Below are 17,031 nucleotides of genomic sequence, written 5' to 3' on the forward strand. Positions count from 1 at the left end.
AGCATGTAAAATTCAACCAATTAATCCTGGAAAAGTTAACAGCCCAGCAGAGTAAAGGAAGTATCAAAATTCAGGAACAGAGATTACAGTTTAATAGGCCTTAATGACCACATGAGCTCATCTTGAATTGTAAGAGCAACTTATTATCTGCAAAAATATAAAAAACCTGATACACAGTTCCTTAATTTTGTGTGACTATCAACATCTCATGAAACAAAAGCTACATTAAACACAGCACACTTAGCATTTTAATGTCTGTTTAGTTTAAGTAACACTAAATTCACATGACAACAAAACCAACACATATTAAAAGTATTTATCTAGTTTTTAGATACACAGGAACCTAATTTAATAATTATTCCATAAGGCTGAGTCAATTATAACAACCCAGTTTCTCTTGTCACATTGGTGTATAATAAATACAGCAATATCTCCAGATTTTACCATGTTCCAAACTCTAAGATCTATATTTCTCTCAGAGGCTTGTGATTTATAGCTCCTCATAAATGACAAGCCATCATTACTACAACAGTCAAGTATTTAGGAGGACTGGCAGGCATAACAATGGAAGTACTTCTCCAGAAGTCATTGTATCTGTACAACATGTGGCAAAATAGTTTCCCAGAAAACTGATGCTGGATGTAAAACCTGCAGTGTTTGTGAGATTTAAGAGGTTTTTTCTTTCTGGGGTTCTGTCCTGCCACATACAGACTGTCCAGAATCAGCTTGGGCTGTAGATTCTCCACTGAAGTACTCGGAGTTTCCTGAATGCTTAAAAGCTGGTGTTTAGCTTGCATAATTACTGGAGAAATAGGCTACAGCTTACCTAAGTAGGGAATACAGGGAGTCATCTTCAAGCTGCTGATATAGTCTCTAAGCCTTTTGTAATTATCTTCTTTACTCATAACATATTCCAGCTTGTCAAAGGTGGCTTTATCCTTCCGACTCAGTAACTAGGCAAAGAAAAAAAGAAGGCAAAACCAGATGAGTTTAAGTTTGATCATTATTATTTCCTCTTTTACCCTTACAAGCACAGATTTCCACTTCCCCATTGTTGCTGCTGTTATTGGTGTGCTGGATTTTTCTGGTTTTTTTTTTTAACTGCTTCAAAATTACATCCTTTTTTCCTTAAAGAAGAGCACTTGGAAAGTTTACAAAGAAAAGCAACAATTCTGGGTGTTAAATTAAAAAATACTTCTAAAAATTAAGCAAGTAAAAACATTGGTATCCTGGCACAATACAAGCTACCAAAAAACAAATCTAGCTAACACACATCACAATTTCATGTGCTGTCCACATCAGCAGTATTCATGCCAATAACATTTTCACTCTGATTATCTGTAAGTGTGTTGGCTTGAGATGGGATGGAGTCAATTCTCTTCACAGTGGCTAGTATTGGCCATATCTTGGATTTGAGTAAGGATTTTATCTATGGTTTTTTACAGAAGGCTCATGGACTTGTATTCATCTGCCAACTGGAAATTTTACTGGCTCTTAAATATTACAGAAATGTCCACTTTGAACAGAAAACTTAAAGTCATGGCTCTCCTTCATTATCCATTCCTCCCGTCTCCAGTTCCTTCCCTTGATACAGTTAAAAGCAACCAGGCTCTCTTTGTAGGATGGGGAAAGTAAGTTAAGATATTTTCCAAACATCTTCCTGAACTGCTCCTGCAAAACTACCTCAAAGTCTTCACTTCAGCTTAGAGTCAGTATTTAACAAAGGGTGATCTTCCACCAAGCATTTTGGCAGGAGATACAGTGTTCCAAGACCCAGTCACAATTTTTCCCCTAGAATGCACTTACATGGGTCAGATCATTGAATTTCTACACATATCCTCTTTCCACTTCAGTTAAAGATCAACCTAGGTGAGCTTGACAGAAGTGAAATCTCCCTTCTGCAAATTCACTGTTGAAATAATTTATTTTTACTTCCATTTCCTATATCCAACTCTTCATGAAGAAAGACAAACTTATTGCTGGCTTTCAGGAGAAAGCCACTAGTTGAAAGTGAATGGTCTCCCAAGGCATACTCATCACTGAAATTTCAGCAATTAATTTGCATCTTTAATTCAGGTTAGGTTCCAATACTCAAATGAACAGCCTCTCCATTCATTAGAACTTCAGACTCTTCCAGGAGAAGGAAGCAGCAGACTGACATGACTCCTTTCCAAACACCCAAACATGACATTCATCTTTCAAAGTTCACCTTCTCAAAGCTGTTTTATCAGCCTGGATCAGCTTGCTTCTAATAATATCATAAAACATTCTGCTGTCATTCAATGTCTGAAAGGTTTTTGTAGTTGTGCAGACTGAAAGGTACAAGAAGACTAACAGATACAATAATGGCCTGATTTCAAACCTGAATGAAATGAACTGCATTTTCCTCAAAACATGCTGATTTACACACTCTTAATCAAGTCTGATCTATCTTTTCCGGTTCTTTGGATCATCTGATAACGAGCTGATCCTGCATGATTTCCCCTGGTGCTCCTAGGCCAATTCATGCCATGCTTCCACCTCCAGGGATGAAAATTCCAGAGAAGCCCAGCACATAAGAAGTGTTTCTGTGAGGGCCAAGTAAGGACCTTTATCTTAGTCCTTAGTTTTGGAGTCACTTCTTTTTTAAGTAGTGTTTCTTCTTCTGTCTCTGGGACAGAACAGGAAAGAGCAGTACATATGCAGAGACAATAAAAGCTAAGGCTGACAGTTTACAGCAGCAGGGAAGGATTTGGAGCCTTCTAAATTGCTCTTGGCTTTCTAGCTATAGTGTGCCAGCACTGAATACAACTTTCTTGAAATGCCAGCAAAAAGAGATGAGGTCTCAGAATGCTGGCTCACCCCACTTCACACGTTTAATGATTATTTGCTTTATTGCCTAAACCCTCACTGGTCATCTAGAATTCCTATACATTAAAAGGAGAGAAGCTATATTCTATTCTGTGAACTTTCTTGGAAAGGCTCACAATTCTTCTCAAGTTTTGAATGGGGCAAATCACACATTAAAAGCAGCACTTATTATTCTCCAGAGTTCAGAGTGTGTGCAGGCAATGAGCGAGACAAATTTCAGACAAATTCAGACATACCGTCAGAAGACATGCATTTCATCTTTTTTAGGAACATTAGATTACCAAGCAAGTATTTAATGGCTCCTTTCAATTCTAGATTCCAACCATTTAAGGTGGCTTTTTTTGGGGGGGAGTGAATATACTTGCAGCTATTTTCCTGACTTTGTAAATTGAGTTGATTGAGGGCTGCTGCAAACCATATCAGAAATGGAGAAGAAATTCCTCCTTGTTGAAGGTTTTGGAGAGTTCCTGTGTAACTTACCCAGATGCCTTCATGACTCAAATAAAGGCTTGGTGTGTGTCTTTTCTTGCTTTTAACACACAGAAAGCCAAAGGCTTAGAATTATCTTCAGGAATTTATAAGCTGAACTTCCAAGAGAAGGACAACTAAATCAGTTTGCAGTGCACATTGCTGGGAGCTACCCTGCAACTTGAATTTGCAAAGGCTTATGTAAGATGATGAAAAGCACAGACTCGCTTGGGATTGTGTGAGGAATCAAACACCTGCAGAAATGTGGAAGAAGGTACCTGGAATTTCAGAGGTTGGAAGAGGGATGAACTTTAAAGACTAATAAAGTATGTCAAGAGCAAACAAACTTTCTAAGTACAAACTAGTGCATAAACAAGCATCAAAAGAAACTGGGGAGTCCTAGTTTTGAATGGCATCATCATGGTAGTAACTAATGTGGTTATTATTCATATATGATAATAGTTACATTTAATTTGAGCCATGTACAAAAAGAGATTTAAAAATCAACTCATCCTCACAGTTACATAAAACTAATTCCTCAACATAAAATCTAAAAACCAGAAGTTCTCCTTGAGATCATTTTGAAGTGTTAATTTCACTAAGATTTCCTCAGAGAGATTTTTGGTATTTGGAAGCAATGTCTAACATAATTTTGCATTTGCAAAATGTGATCAGAATTCTAGATTAGTATCTTTGAAGAAGTGAATTATATTCAATTTTGGGAAGATTTATCAACTGAACAACATCTTCATACAGTTATGAGACAAATACACTTTTTGCAAGGATGCACGGGTGTGTGTTCAGTGAAAGCTTTCATCTTTTTTTAGTAATCCACTTATATGTATCCCTTGCACAGGAGCATCTCAATCACCTCATTTTTTCTGCCACATTGAATGTCACATTCATCTGAAACAGCTGAGAAACTACACAATATATGGCTGAATAAGGACTGTTTTCTAAGTTCTGAAGTATCAATGAACAAAAGTAACTCCTAATATTCTTCTTATTGAGGATATAATGATAAACAATATTAATACCAGTCAAAAAACAGATGACAAATAATTATTCCAAAGAATATTGTACTTTCACAACTGTACAAAGGCAGAACTACAAATATACTGTCTAATGGAGTTGTAACTATGAAAGGATAATTAAAAATGTTAAAGTTAGTTATCAGACAGAGAAACAACAAATCTCTTTATGGAAACTGAATAAAGAGTTTCTGAACATCTGCTCTCCATAGCTAAAAAAAAAATATAATTCCAACAGTATAAACCCCTAAATGATTAAAGTATGACCCGCTTTGGCATTCAGAATTTTCCAGGAACTAAATACAAAATAGCTTCTGGCCAAAAGAGAAGCCTCTGCATTTAGCAGAATCTGCAGGGAACTATTTTTCAGAGGAAAATATTTCTACAGCAGAATGGAAAAAAAAAATTAAGAGGAAACCATAGACTTCAGAGGGACTACAAGCATTATGTATGCAGCAGAACAAAGTTAAAGCTCTCTGTAGTAACTGCTGCATCCTTGAAAACAAGCTTCAGAATGTTATATTTACCTGAGAACAAATGAACCCACGCCCTTGTCCTGCTGCTCACTTACCGCCCACGTCTTGGTCAGCCTGAAGATGGGAGCACTCTGGAGGCCTGACACCACTGCCATGAGTGCATGGAGGTTATTCAGCTCATACAGTTTCTGAGGACAAAAAACCAGAACAATAGTAACAATCAACAACATTCCAAGTGCTGCCAATAATGAATACATAATAAATAACAATACAAAGATGCAGAAATCTTGCATGATCTAAAATGAAGTGTTAGAGTGAACTGCTGTGTACACAGACCACTTTTACAGCACCTCCTAATTTTTTATTACTGCATCTCTATGGTTTTGGATTAGACTAACTAGCTGTTTCATAGCCCAGAGAGAACCCTTAAAGTTATCTACATAGACACACATATTGGGGAATATATTAGAAGTGCCAGAAATTTTCTGACATTCAAACCCAACAAATTCCTTTCATAGCATTCAATAGTGTTTTAAAATAACATGCCAGAAAGGACAATCCAATGGTGAATGATGTAATCATGTCAGTACCTGAAGTTTATGCAACTACCAAGGCTACATCAAAGCACCTAAAAAATATCTTAGCAGGATGAAATGAAGGAGCTAAATTTCAAAAGCCACATACCTGGAGTACCCCTCTCACTGAAAGGCCATTTCTGGGATATGACAACTAACTAGTAGAAAGCAACAACCCAATCAAAATTGAACAGCAAAAACATTAGGGTAAAAGAATTCCTTTAAAAACTCTCTACAAAGCACTGTGTTAAGTGCATTTGGTATTTCTCTCCCTTTTCTTTTTCCTCTCCCTCTGTCTCAAAAACTATCCACTGCCTTGGCTAAGTAATACTGGTACTACTGTCATGAAAGCTTAGAAATAGTCTGGAGGAAAACGCTCTTCCTGAAGCTCTTCCGCAACATCAATTGTTCTGATAACTGTGAGCTCCCAGAGATCCAAACTACCTTCATTTTTGGTGTAGTGCACCCAAATTGAGGTTTTACCCCTAACAGAGAGACTTTGCTAAGGAGAAATGATATTCAATCACAGTATTTAAAATCCTGTTTAGTTCATTTGACATATTCACCAAGGTAGGTTAGGATTCCAGCAAGAAAAAATAAGGAGCCCTTCCTATTAAAAAAATGGGGGATATCCTTTTTCCTATTTGAAACTCAGCTTACTTCTTGCTTAGGAAGCCCTTCAAGAGGCAAAAGGACAAAAAAACTAACCAAAGGAATACTGGCTGAATACTGAACATCAAAGGAGAGCCTCTATTTGGAAGGATGAAAGCCAAAACCAAGGATGGTTTTCTGGCTAACAGTTTTGGAACAGGGCAAATTATTATCTCTCCACTTAACCCACTTGCCAGGAAACTTACAGCTTTTTATGGAACAAACTCCTCTCAAGTAGCAGTCAGAAATGCCACTTTAAATGGCACCCCAGTAGCATTTCCAGTCTGGGCGCTCAGACCCCATGATTCCAGCATGTCCTGCTGGGGAAGTTTGGACAGTGAAGTTTGCCCATACCTTCTGCTGAAGTGCTTCCCTCTCCTCATCCTTTTTTGGGAGGATTCTTTAATAACCAAGTGTAAAGGGTAATCAGTATTTTGTGTGGCAAGATGGAAGGGGTTGGATGCTTGTCATACACCACAGTCCTGTTGTCCTTCCAAGCAGTCCTGCTGAAGTTTGTCCTTCCACTTACACAACAACCCTTTTTCCTCACACACATGTCCCAAGCAAGGTAATAAAATTCCCTGACTAAAAGGACAGTGCAGCTGATCAGAAATGAAAAGAAGGGCTTTCCCAGCTGCTGCCAGCAGTGAAACAGAAGTCATCACCAACCAGGCCAGTCTGGGAACTTCAGGGGAATGCAGCTGTTAGGTCTAATTACTTCATGCATTAAGCACTGTAGATAAGATACTATTTAAGGACTGCCAACTATACACAGGTTGCCAGCACAAGGAATTCACTGTGGAGTGCATTAAAAGCTCCTCTAAAGAAGAGGTAATTAGTATGACTTCTGGTACCAAGCTGCTTTGATAATAGCTCTGGATAACTCCTTCCAACAGCCCCCACTGCAGTAACTTCATGTCAGCAGCCATATGTAAGCAAAGCCAAGGTAAGAAGCACAGAGCTAAATGAACTGATATAAGAAACACCTCATACAGAGCTTGCTTTTTGCAACTGTGATTTTTACAGCTGACAGGTAAGCAAAGCTCATTTATCTGTTTGTTAGAGAACATAATTGCCTCCAAGCCAGGAGCATTCCAGCAGGCACTGCAGCCTGCAGGACACTGGTGAGGTCACACACATTCAGGGTGCTGCACCCAAAGCTGAGCCTGCAACACCCAGCACTGGCCAGTCCCATCCCAGTATGAACCAGTCCTGAGCCCACCTGGCTTCCCACATCTGTTCTGCACTATGGCCACACAGAGCTAAACCTCCCTCTGCTATGGAGGGACACGGATCACAAATCCAACTTTTTTACGTTTGTATTTCAAACAAAAACACAAGAATTTACGTTTAAAAATACATGAGATGAAGATACTCATCAAATATCAAAGCATGTTTAAGAGAGATCATCAACACTTCATGACCACAGCATGATCATTGAGCAAAGCCTGTGGAATCCTACAAAATCAGTTCTTGCTTCGCCCAAAGTTAAGAGTCAAATCCCGCAGGAGTAAAATATTGCTTCAATAGAAAGGGCTTTTCAAGACAGGGAATGTGCTTGAATATAAAATTAATTTATTAACAAATATTTTACATATTTTTTTTTGCAGGTAACCTGGGGGTGTCACAGCAGTCAGCTATAGTAAAAGGCTGCCACCATTTGACAGCAGAAACCTGAAAAACATCCTGTTCTTCCCATTATTGTGAAGCAGTTTCCCTCTATTTGAAGGGCTCTATGTCATTCCAGATTTGCTGACCCTTTTCTTATGAATGTCAGTCCAAAAGGCTTTAGGCAAGATTGAGACCTTCAAAATGTCTTCTGAATCAAAGTCTGTTATTCAAACCCCATCTTAAAAGTTGACATTACTTGAGTAAGAGATAAAAGATGCTTTCCTTCCAATGGTAAAAGCAAGCAAACCACTTCTGCTCTGACTAATGCTGCTTAAACTGACTGTACATTTTGTGACAACACAGAAGACAAACAGTTACTGATGTCAACAGAAACAACCCCAGCTAAGTCAGGTATCAAACGATTATCTCACCACAAATATTTTTGAACTGACCAAACAGGTTATAAAACCTTTGATCATGGTGAATCCCACACCTGTTTCAAAATACCAATTCTTACCTTTGCAGTTTTGATGTAGTGGCTCAAAACCTCAGCTCGTATTTTTAAAGTCTGCGCATGCAGAATCTCTCTAACAACCCAGAAGCTTACCTAAAATAAAAAAAGATGCCTTTTTTTAAAATACAAAGTTTCAACACTATACTTTTAAAAGTTTTATTTATTTTTATTGAAGTAGGATCTATGGAAACAGACTTGAGTTCAGGATAAGCTTGAGGATGAGATCACAAATAAAGCAAATGGCAAAATGCTCAAACTTTGAACAGTGCTCTCCAAGGAAAATAAAATCATAAAGAAATGTTATGAAAAGCTTACAAGATTAAGGAATATAAACACTAACACTGAATCATATCCATTGGTTTGCTTTCCCATAACATCAAAGCTGCATTACTTAACTCTTGCATGAATTGAACAGCTTCAACTATAATTCACTGACATGTCCAACATCTTGGAAAAAAATTAACCCTGAACAAAGTAAGAATGTACGGTAGGAAGCTCTGCCATAACCTAGCTTCTAGTTTATACTCTTATTTCAGGCTATGCCAATCACCTGCTGATGTACAGCACAATATCATACTCCTAGTTAAGCTCTCTAGGACTGACTTCACTGCTGTGTAAGAACCCTGCTAAATTCAGTATAAAGAATAGTTGCTGCATTTTATCCTTACATTAATGTCTAATAAAGGCTGTACTTTAAAAGTATCTGGTAATATGTATAAACTTCACTGTTTTCTCTTCTCTGCTCCCTTCCACCCTCTGCCCTCACAAAGAATGATAAAAATTAAAAACTGTCATAACTGTAATAAAGCAGTAGCAAAGAACTAGCAAAAGGTAACAAATACTGCAGCTTTTATTCATGTATTCGCTAGAGTCAGGAAAAAATTAATTATCATCAAGATACAGCATGATTGGTATTTACAAAACTACTGAAAATGGTGTATGAAGAAATTTACTCTAAGCTTACTCTTACACATGAAAACCTTGCAACATGTCATTTTGCTTTGATTTTTAAGTGATGCTAAACTACTTTTTGTAAACAAACGCTGTGTATGCATTCAGGTTCCTGGCCAAAATCTCAATTAGAAAAATGAGACTCTGTACAGTACGATGGCTCCTAAGACAGAAAACAGAACAAGAAGATCCACACCTCCAAAATTATTAGATTGACAGAGAAGCCCCAAAGATCTGATGAAAACTGGGACATTATATCACAACAGCTCTCTGGAACTGAGAAATGGAAGAGTGACAAGAAACCCACAAAAAATCCCCACAAGCATCTTGCATAAGAATCACTTTCCTTTGGTCTGTTTGTCTAAGATTGTATTAGCCAGGAAAGAATTAACCATGGAGCTCAGGTTTCCATTTCCTTTCATTTTTCTTCATTTTCTTTACTCTTTTCTTTTTTGCAAAGCAAAATATCTGCTGACAAACTGTGCTATCCTCACAAACAAAAAGTGGTTCCATGTGATTAAAAAATTTCAGCATGTTGCCATGCTCAAAAATGGCAGATGTTTTGAAACCACTGCTTAAAGTTAAAAGGAGAAAATAGGAAAAAACTGTCTCATTTTTGATGGTACATCATCAAATTGTAATAATCTGACAATCATAGTAACAGTACTTGTATTTAAATGACAGAGATTGCCATTCCCTTTGTTTAGTTACAGAATAATCTACCCCTAAGGACTGGGCTCCAAGTGCTGAGACAATCTCAGGAGTAGTGAGAGAAAAAGAGAATTTAAACTCTTGCACTTTCTTCATTGTTTAGAAAACAAAAATTTGTAGATATGTAGGTCTTCTTGAGTATTTTCTTAAATATTCTGAAGGTGTCCTTACTGAGTCCTGCCAGGAACAGGGATTTGCACTCAACAATCCTTATGTGCCCTTCCAACTTGAGATATTCTTTGAGTCTATCAAATACAGAAGTACTGAATACCTAAAATATTTGACAGTACTTCAAAATTTTGTCATACAAAGCTTGACTTCAGTTTGGTGCTCTACACAGCTTGAGAAAAAGAACTTATTTCCCCTGACTGATCAATGAGTTTTTAAGGAGACACTTTCCTGTTGAAGATCAAGGGAATTAAAATTTTTAGCACAGATTTCTGTATCATAAAGAATCAGGTAAGGACAACACACACACAACATTCAATATTCAACAGAACGAACAATTGGGGAAGACAACCTTAAGATCTCAAATCTCTGATTTTAAGTTCACAGACTGTTGATGTAACAGAATGCCTGTGATGGGCCACACTGTGACACGCTTGCTCAGAACACAGAGCAACACTCCAGCATTTTCATCAGGATAAACAGCCCCTGATTTCCTCTGTAAGTCCTGACTTCTGTGGAAGTTCACTGGTATGACAGAGACACAAACACTGTGACACACAAATGCTCCTGTGTGCCCAAGGAAGCCTGATTTCTGCCCCAGTTCGAGACAGACCTCAGCTCAACACTTCCAAGCTCTTGCAGGAAAAGAAAAAAAACCCAAACAAACCAGAACAAATTTCCTTCAAAGCTTAGAGCCCTCCAGTCCCTTCAGTGACAGAGTAGGCAGGAGATACAGAATTAAACATACTTAATCACTTCCACTTCAACCACTTCCAGTCCTCTCTGATGTGTTTTTACTGACATAAACACTGCGTTATGGCTGGTCTTGTCTATTAACTGGTATCTTTAGAGAGCACCATAACCTAATGCATTGCACATACTGAAAAAACAATAAATTAACTCTTCTGTTTCATTCCTTACATAAATAATACATATTTGTTCCATATATTCCTCTCTTGCTGCATTTAAATGTTATTGTACCAACATCAATCAGCTACATGACTCTGAGCCTTTGTGTATCAATACCTTTGATACCAGTTCAAGGCAGCATTTAAAACCTTGACATATAACTATATATTTTTATTCTTCTCTATTAAGGTCAACTTTGAATATATCTGCTCTTGAATCACAAGTTAGGATTTTTAAATTATCACATGCTTGCTTTATCTGAAATTCCAATTCTGTTATACTGGTGCTTTTAAGTTCATAGTCATTGCTTCCAAAATTATCTTTGCTTTCTGTATTAATCAAAAGACAGACAAATTCAAGAATATCCCTTTAATAGTTTCTGGACTTTTCTTTCAGGTATCTTCCATGCATACTAACCACTCCATTCCTTAATTTCCAATAATCCCAGTTAAATCCACTGCAAAAAAAGGATGCAAAAACCCCAAAAGATACCCATAAACAGTGTCAGCAAAATATAAAATTTTTGTTTTGCAATCTCTTCTTTTAAAATTGTTCCAATGTACTGAATCTAGCTAACAAATTTCTCTAATATTTTAAGCTCTGTGGCAGCAGAGTTCCAGTCCCATTTAAATAAAATGCTCAAGACAGATTTTCAGTTGAGGGACTCTGATAACCAAGAGACCAAAAGTGACCTTTACACAAACAGTTACCTTAAAAAAACTGTTTATTTGAAACATATGATAAAAGTTTATTTTCAAAAGGTAAGACAATGATCTTAGTAAGTGAACTTTGCAATTGTGCACTCTGACAGGTTTACCAGTAAGAGCAAGTATACAAATCACTTTCAGAAGAAATCTGAAAAATGAGAGATCAGAGCAAAGTAAAGTAAAGTAAAGTAAAGTAAAGTGAAATAAAAAAGTTACATATTTTTTAAAAGGTTAATATTAGATAGCTAGATCTATATGGAGTACCACTCAACAATGAATTCTCCAAGAACTGGAGAGTCCTGGCATGGAAGGATTCAACTGATTTCCTTTCCCTGAACTTGATTGGTTTTTACAGACACCACATTCAATTATCCCATAACTAATTGCTGGAACTGCCTGACCTCATCCTCAGTGGAATGTAATCAGCTGCACAGAATCACCACTGCTTTCAAAATGCTACCTGCACATCATTTTGCTGTGAAGCAGCTGTTATTGATTAAATATTATTTTATGCAAAAAGTGAGAGCTGTTCATGGTTTTCCTTTGGCAAGCTGAGGGCAAAAAGGGAAGAGACAGATGCATAATGCTTAATTTAAACCCAGTGAAACTTCAAAGGTTAACAAAATTTTGATGACATGTATTCCTGCCTGAGAAGGCCACATGAAGTCCCTATGACTTTCCCAATTATTTATTTTAGGACTGAGCATTACAACTCCCCAGGTAAATGGAACAGAAACAATATCTATCCTTTTCCCTCTCTGCTCCTATACTGATGGCTTCCTTGATGCCAGAACAAAGGCTGATATAGGTCTTTACTCCTCTGATAAAATTTCCCCTCCTTCCTTCTGGCTACTGAGCATATTTTAACAATTCTTTAGTATGTCTGAAGTTGACTTCAGGCAGTTCCTGCAGTTCTTCAGTAAAGCATGTAACAACAACTGAGCAGTGCAGTCCTTGATAAGTTATACAGTCTAAAATGGTTTTTACTACAAAAACATTCCACAATATTCAGCAAAACTAAACATTTCTTGGAAGAGTCAACTTCCATGAATAAGCAAGGCAGCAAATGTTGAAATCAGTGGCGTGTAATTGAGATTAGAGTCAAAACCATGAGTGTTTTTAAACTAGCTTATACATTCTAACAGAAGAAACTTCAAAAGCTAGATCAGGAGAATTTCAACTAAATGCAGAACAGCAACAACAACAGCAACAAAAACCCACCAAGAACTCCCAAATTTTTGGCCAAACACCCCAGATCTCAATAGATGGTACAGTCACAAAAAGTTTGCAGTGTAACATTTTCTCTTCATTCCAGTGCAGAATCAGGCAAGTGTCCAAAACCCAAATCCAGACAAACATTTCAGTCAGTATGTTAAGAAATATCCTAAGTGCCATCAGTGAAAGTAATAGGACTTGATCATATCCTCAATGTAAGCAATCAAGAAAAGTGAGAAAGTATGCAAGAACTGATAGGAAAAAAAACACTGAAAAATTGAGAGGTTTGGTCTGAGATGATTAACAAAGATCTCTCTGAAACCGGTATGGAGGTTAAGTTTGTAAGTTTGAGACATGATTAAAAACATTTACAAGAGGAGAAATGAGAGTAATAGAATTACTTCATCTGAGAGAGAAAATATGGCATTACTTAAAAAGAGCATCACAGTTTTGAGAAATGATTGGGTAACTACACAGCTGGACTCATCTAGCTTTAATTGGGGAGAACAGGAGAATTCTGTTCTTCTTTTAGTAGTTGATTTTATACAAAGAAATTGTTGAGTAAGAAAAACATAAATCTCAAATATACTACCTAAAAATTATGCCAAATACAGAGTTAAAGAACAAATTTTTTACAGAAAAATTGTTTGGAATTTTTAAAAGTTTGCCTAGAATCAACTTAAAAAGGTACCAATGCTGACAAGAGGCTTCTGTTTCTAGGGACAAAAACATCTATGTGAAGCATAAGACACTCCACTAACACAGAAGGAAATGACATCTAATTACTAACCCAGAAATCCTGTATGGCATTTAACCTGTAATTATGATTCTGTCTCTATGTAAAAGACAGCCAGCAGTTCTGGGGAAAACATGCACTTTTCATCGATTGCTGCTACTTAAAACAGAGTATTTCTTCAACACTGGTTTGGTCTTTCTGCATATCCTGTAGATAAAGTATCTGCAAAAAGGATTTCCTTAAGTTGTCAAGTAATCAGCTGTGATCCAAAACAAAAGTGATGTGCCAGAACACTTAATCCCACAAACTTTCTAAAATGTGTACATGCAATAATGCTGGAAAAAAGTAACTCACATGATTGAATCTTCTGGTGAAAGCAACAGCATTTGGTGCAGAACTGTATTTCTCTTTTTTATTCCAGCCACAGCTTGCCAGCTCCTGGGAGAAAAAGGATGAAAATTCACTTCTTTAAATTAGTGCATAACACATGTTCAGAGCCAAAGGCATATAAAGACACAAATCTTTTAAGTTTTAAAATAACAGAGCAACAACACATTGAAGTTATACAGTTATTCTGATTCCTTCTACAAATTGAGATTCCACAAGTATAATTTCTGAATTGTGTTTACTGGATTATTACAATTCATCATTTGCTGAATTAGAGCTTTCCTAATTTTGTTGCCACAGAAAAAGCTGCTTTAAATGTGAATCTGAGCAAGAGAGCCAAATGTCCTTTTGTATTTAATCACTTACTGCAGATATTCAGAGACAATACACCTAGTTAACTCAATCTAAATGTCCCATATTTTTAACTTGGCATATTGCATTAAAGAAATACCAAAAGAAGGGTCATAATTTGCAGTAATAATAAAAGAAACACTATTTTCAGTTTTCCCTTCCAAAGAAGCCTATTTTGGGAAACTGCATCTTGTTATTTACTATCAAGTTCAACAAATATGTTTTTTATTAAAATCACAAATAACTAAATGTACCAAAATGAGCTCTTCCATTTGTATACAACAGCACATGAATAGATGCAAAGACAGCATTCAACACCTGTTCCACAGCACTACCAAGAAAAATAATCAATATAGACACAACTTAATTATTCAAGTGGTGTAACAGCAAAATACAGCCCTTTCTTTTCACTTATTCATGTCTTCCTTCCAGATCATCCACTCTGAAGTGCTCTCAGTTTTACCACCATGCTGAAAACTCCTCACTGAAGCTAGATTCACACTACATCCAGCTACCATATAACTTAGGTAAGATGACTCAACAAGTAACTAATAATTGTGCCATTTAAGACACGGTTTAAAAGAATTTGGTATCTGGATAGTCTAAGTTGTAATTTTTTAAACTTTCTAAAATCAGAAACTTCTTAGCATCCTTCCAACTAATGTCCCAAAACTACTAAAGACTCTCAGGTCACTTAAGAGGCACCCTGAATTCTTCTACTTGAAGTTTGTAGTGTTCTGGTATTTGTTAGAGAAGACCCAAAGATTCCTGGCCAGACACTGGAAAGAATGCAGAATTTTTGGCTTGGTATTTAGGGCAATTCCTTCAAATTTCAGTAGAAAGTTGTACCACCTAAATCTACCCTGGAAAATCCGGCATATTCAGCACAGGAAAGCACACACCCCTGTACTGACAGCTCCACTTCAGTGAGTATGCATGAGACAACCACACATCCTGAATTACTCCTGTTCCAAAGGAGAGCAGGCTACTGGAGAAGGGAGCCATTCAAGAGACTCAATTACATTCTCTATCCCTCAGCATCTCTAGTTTCCACTGGAATCACAGCTCTGCACTAGGAGGAACACAAGGATATTCATCCACTGGCATCTGATAACCCTTCCTTAACAGCAGGGAAAAATTAGTTGTCACCTCAGGTTTAGGGAAAACATGGGAATTTGTAAGAAATTCAGGCCACGTCCTTCAATTGCAATTCTCATCACTGAGTGAAAAACTCATCATTATTCTGGGCAGAAGCTCCCCATCGCCCTGGCCCTGTACATCTAAGGGCCCACAGGGTACAGAAATCAGTGGCAACAGATAGGAGAATACTGCAAAACAGAAGATCCTGCTCCTGCCTGGGAAGACACCCATCCAGATCATCTTCCAGTGGTGCTGAGGCACAGTCACACAGGCACTCAGAACCTGCACCATCACTTCTGATTCTTCAACAGCTTAGGGTGACAACCACTCCACCATTGAGGGACAGACACAAGAGAGGAACAGAGCTTTGAGATTCCAAAAGCATTTTCCCCTTCCTTTAGGAAGTGTAGGAAACACTTCCTCCTCCCACTTGCAAGACTCCTCTCTCTCATGTAGCCAACCTTTTCTCTTGTCTTCAAACTAAAAGTGGAGTGGTTTTCCTTTGCCTGTCAGGTTTCCCAGCATGACCACTTGATCCTTCTGCCTCAGGGGCCCCCTGATCAGAATCCTCTTGCCCCTCTCTAGAACCTGTCTGTGTGAACTCCCTGCCCTTGGCACTGCCATCCCACTGCCCAAAGATGCCACAGCAGAAGAGCAGCCACCAAGGTTTTTGCCCTCCCTGGATTTGGCCTGGAGTGGTCCCACACAGTCCCAACAAGGCTGCATTGGACTGCACTCACGATGGCAATGAGACACACATACCACACCAGAACTGAGAAACCACTCATATCCTTCTATAAAAAGACTCACTTTTCTGCTAAACAGGCTGTGCTGCCTATTTCTTACTTACTCTATTTCTTCATGTTCCTTTAGGATTCCACTTTTTCCACCAGAAGTTTCAAACCTGAAGTATTCCCCAGGATTATTTCCTTAGTCTGCCAGTCAGCTCAGGAACAGGAGCTACATCACTACAACCAGCAATTTCTTGTTTAATGTGGTACATTTAAACTGATGTGAAAAGCTGAACAACATAGGATCAAGATACAAAAACTGAACTTTCTCTGTAACTCATTTTGGTTTTCATTCCCTTTTGAATATATAACATTTTAATTTTCCTTAAAAAAATACTGTGGGAACACTTAAATTATAGCCAGTACTACACAGCAGAGTGACAATGTGTTTCTCACAAAAACCTTTATCTAGGTCAAAGGGAAAGTTTCAAAAATAGGAGAGGAGCAGCAAAGATTAACAATGGAACCATTCTACAACTTAAAGAGTAAGCAGAGATTAAGAATACTCAGTAAGTGATTTTTTTTCTGCTTAGCCTGAGCGGAGGGGACGAAAAGGCTGAAGAAAATAACCCAGTAGAGATTTTCAATATGAACACATATGGGCAAATAATTTCAGATGATGTACTAAAACATGTAAAGCAAGTAATTCGATTTTCCAAAAAAAAGCAACCTGATGTGTTCTGCAAGGGGTCATGTGGCTGTTACTTAATGTTAACACAAGTACCAGAGCACAGCCAAGCAAATCTAAGACTCCCTTCTTTTAGAGTAAAGCAGAGCTTTACAGTCACT

At 37.6% G+C, this 17,031-nt stretch overlaps 1 protein-coding gene across 4 annotated transcripts in view; it reads right to left on the reverse strand.

Moving 5' to 3' along the window:
- The window catches only part of RALGPS2 (Ral GEF with PH domain and SH3 binding motif 2), a 119,581-nt gene that overhangs the window by 65,895 nt on the left and 36,655 nt on the right, over positions 1–17,031 (reverse strand). For all 4 annotated transcript variants that reach the window (XM_056497738.1, XM_056497736.1, XM_056497739.1 and 1 more), the window contains exons 5-8: positions 13,928–14,011; positions 8,180–8,269; positions 4,921–5,013; positions 827–953 (exon numbers count right to left, since the gene is read on the reverse strand). In XM_056497738.1, coding sequence (XP_056353713.1) covers positions 827–953; positions 4,921–5,013; positions 8,180–8,269; positions 13,928–14,011 — 394 coding nt within the window. The remainder of the gene's footprint in view (positions 1–826; positions 954–4,920; positions 5,014–8,179; positions 8,270–13,927; positions 14,012–17,031) is intronic.

Source organism: Oenanthe melanoleuca, chromosome 8, assembly GCF_029582105.1.
Source record: "Oenanthe melanoleuca isolate GR-GAL-2019-014 chromosome 8, OMel1.0, whole genome shotgun sequence".
Lineage (NCBI taxonomy): Eukaryota > Metazoa > Chordata > Aves > Passeriformes > Muscicapidae > Oenanthe > Oenanthe melanoleuca.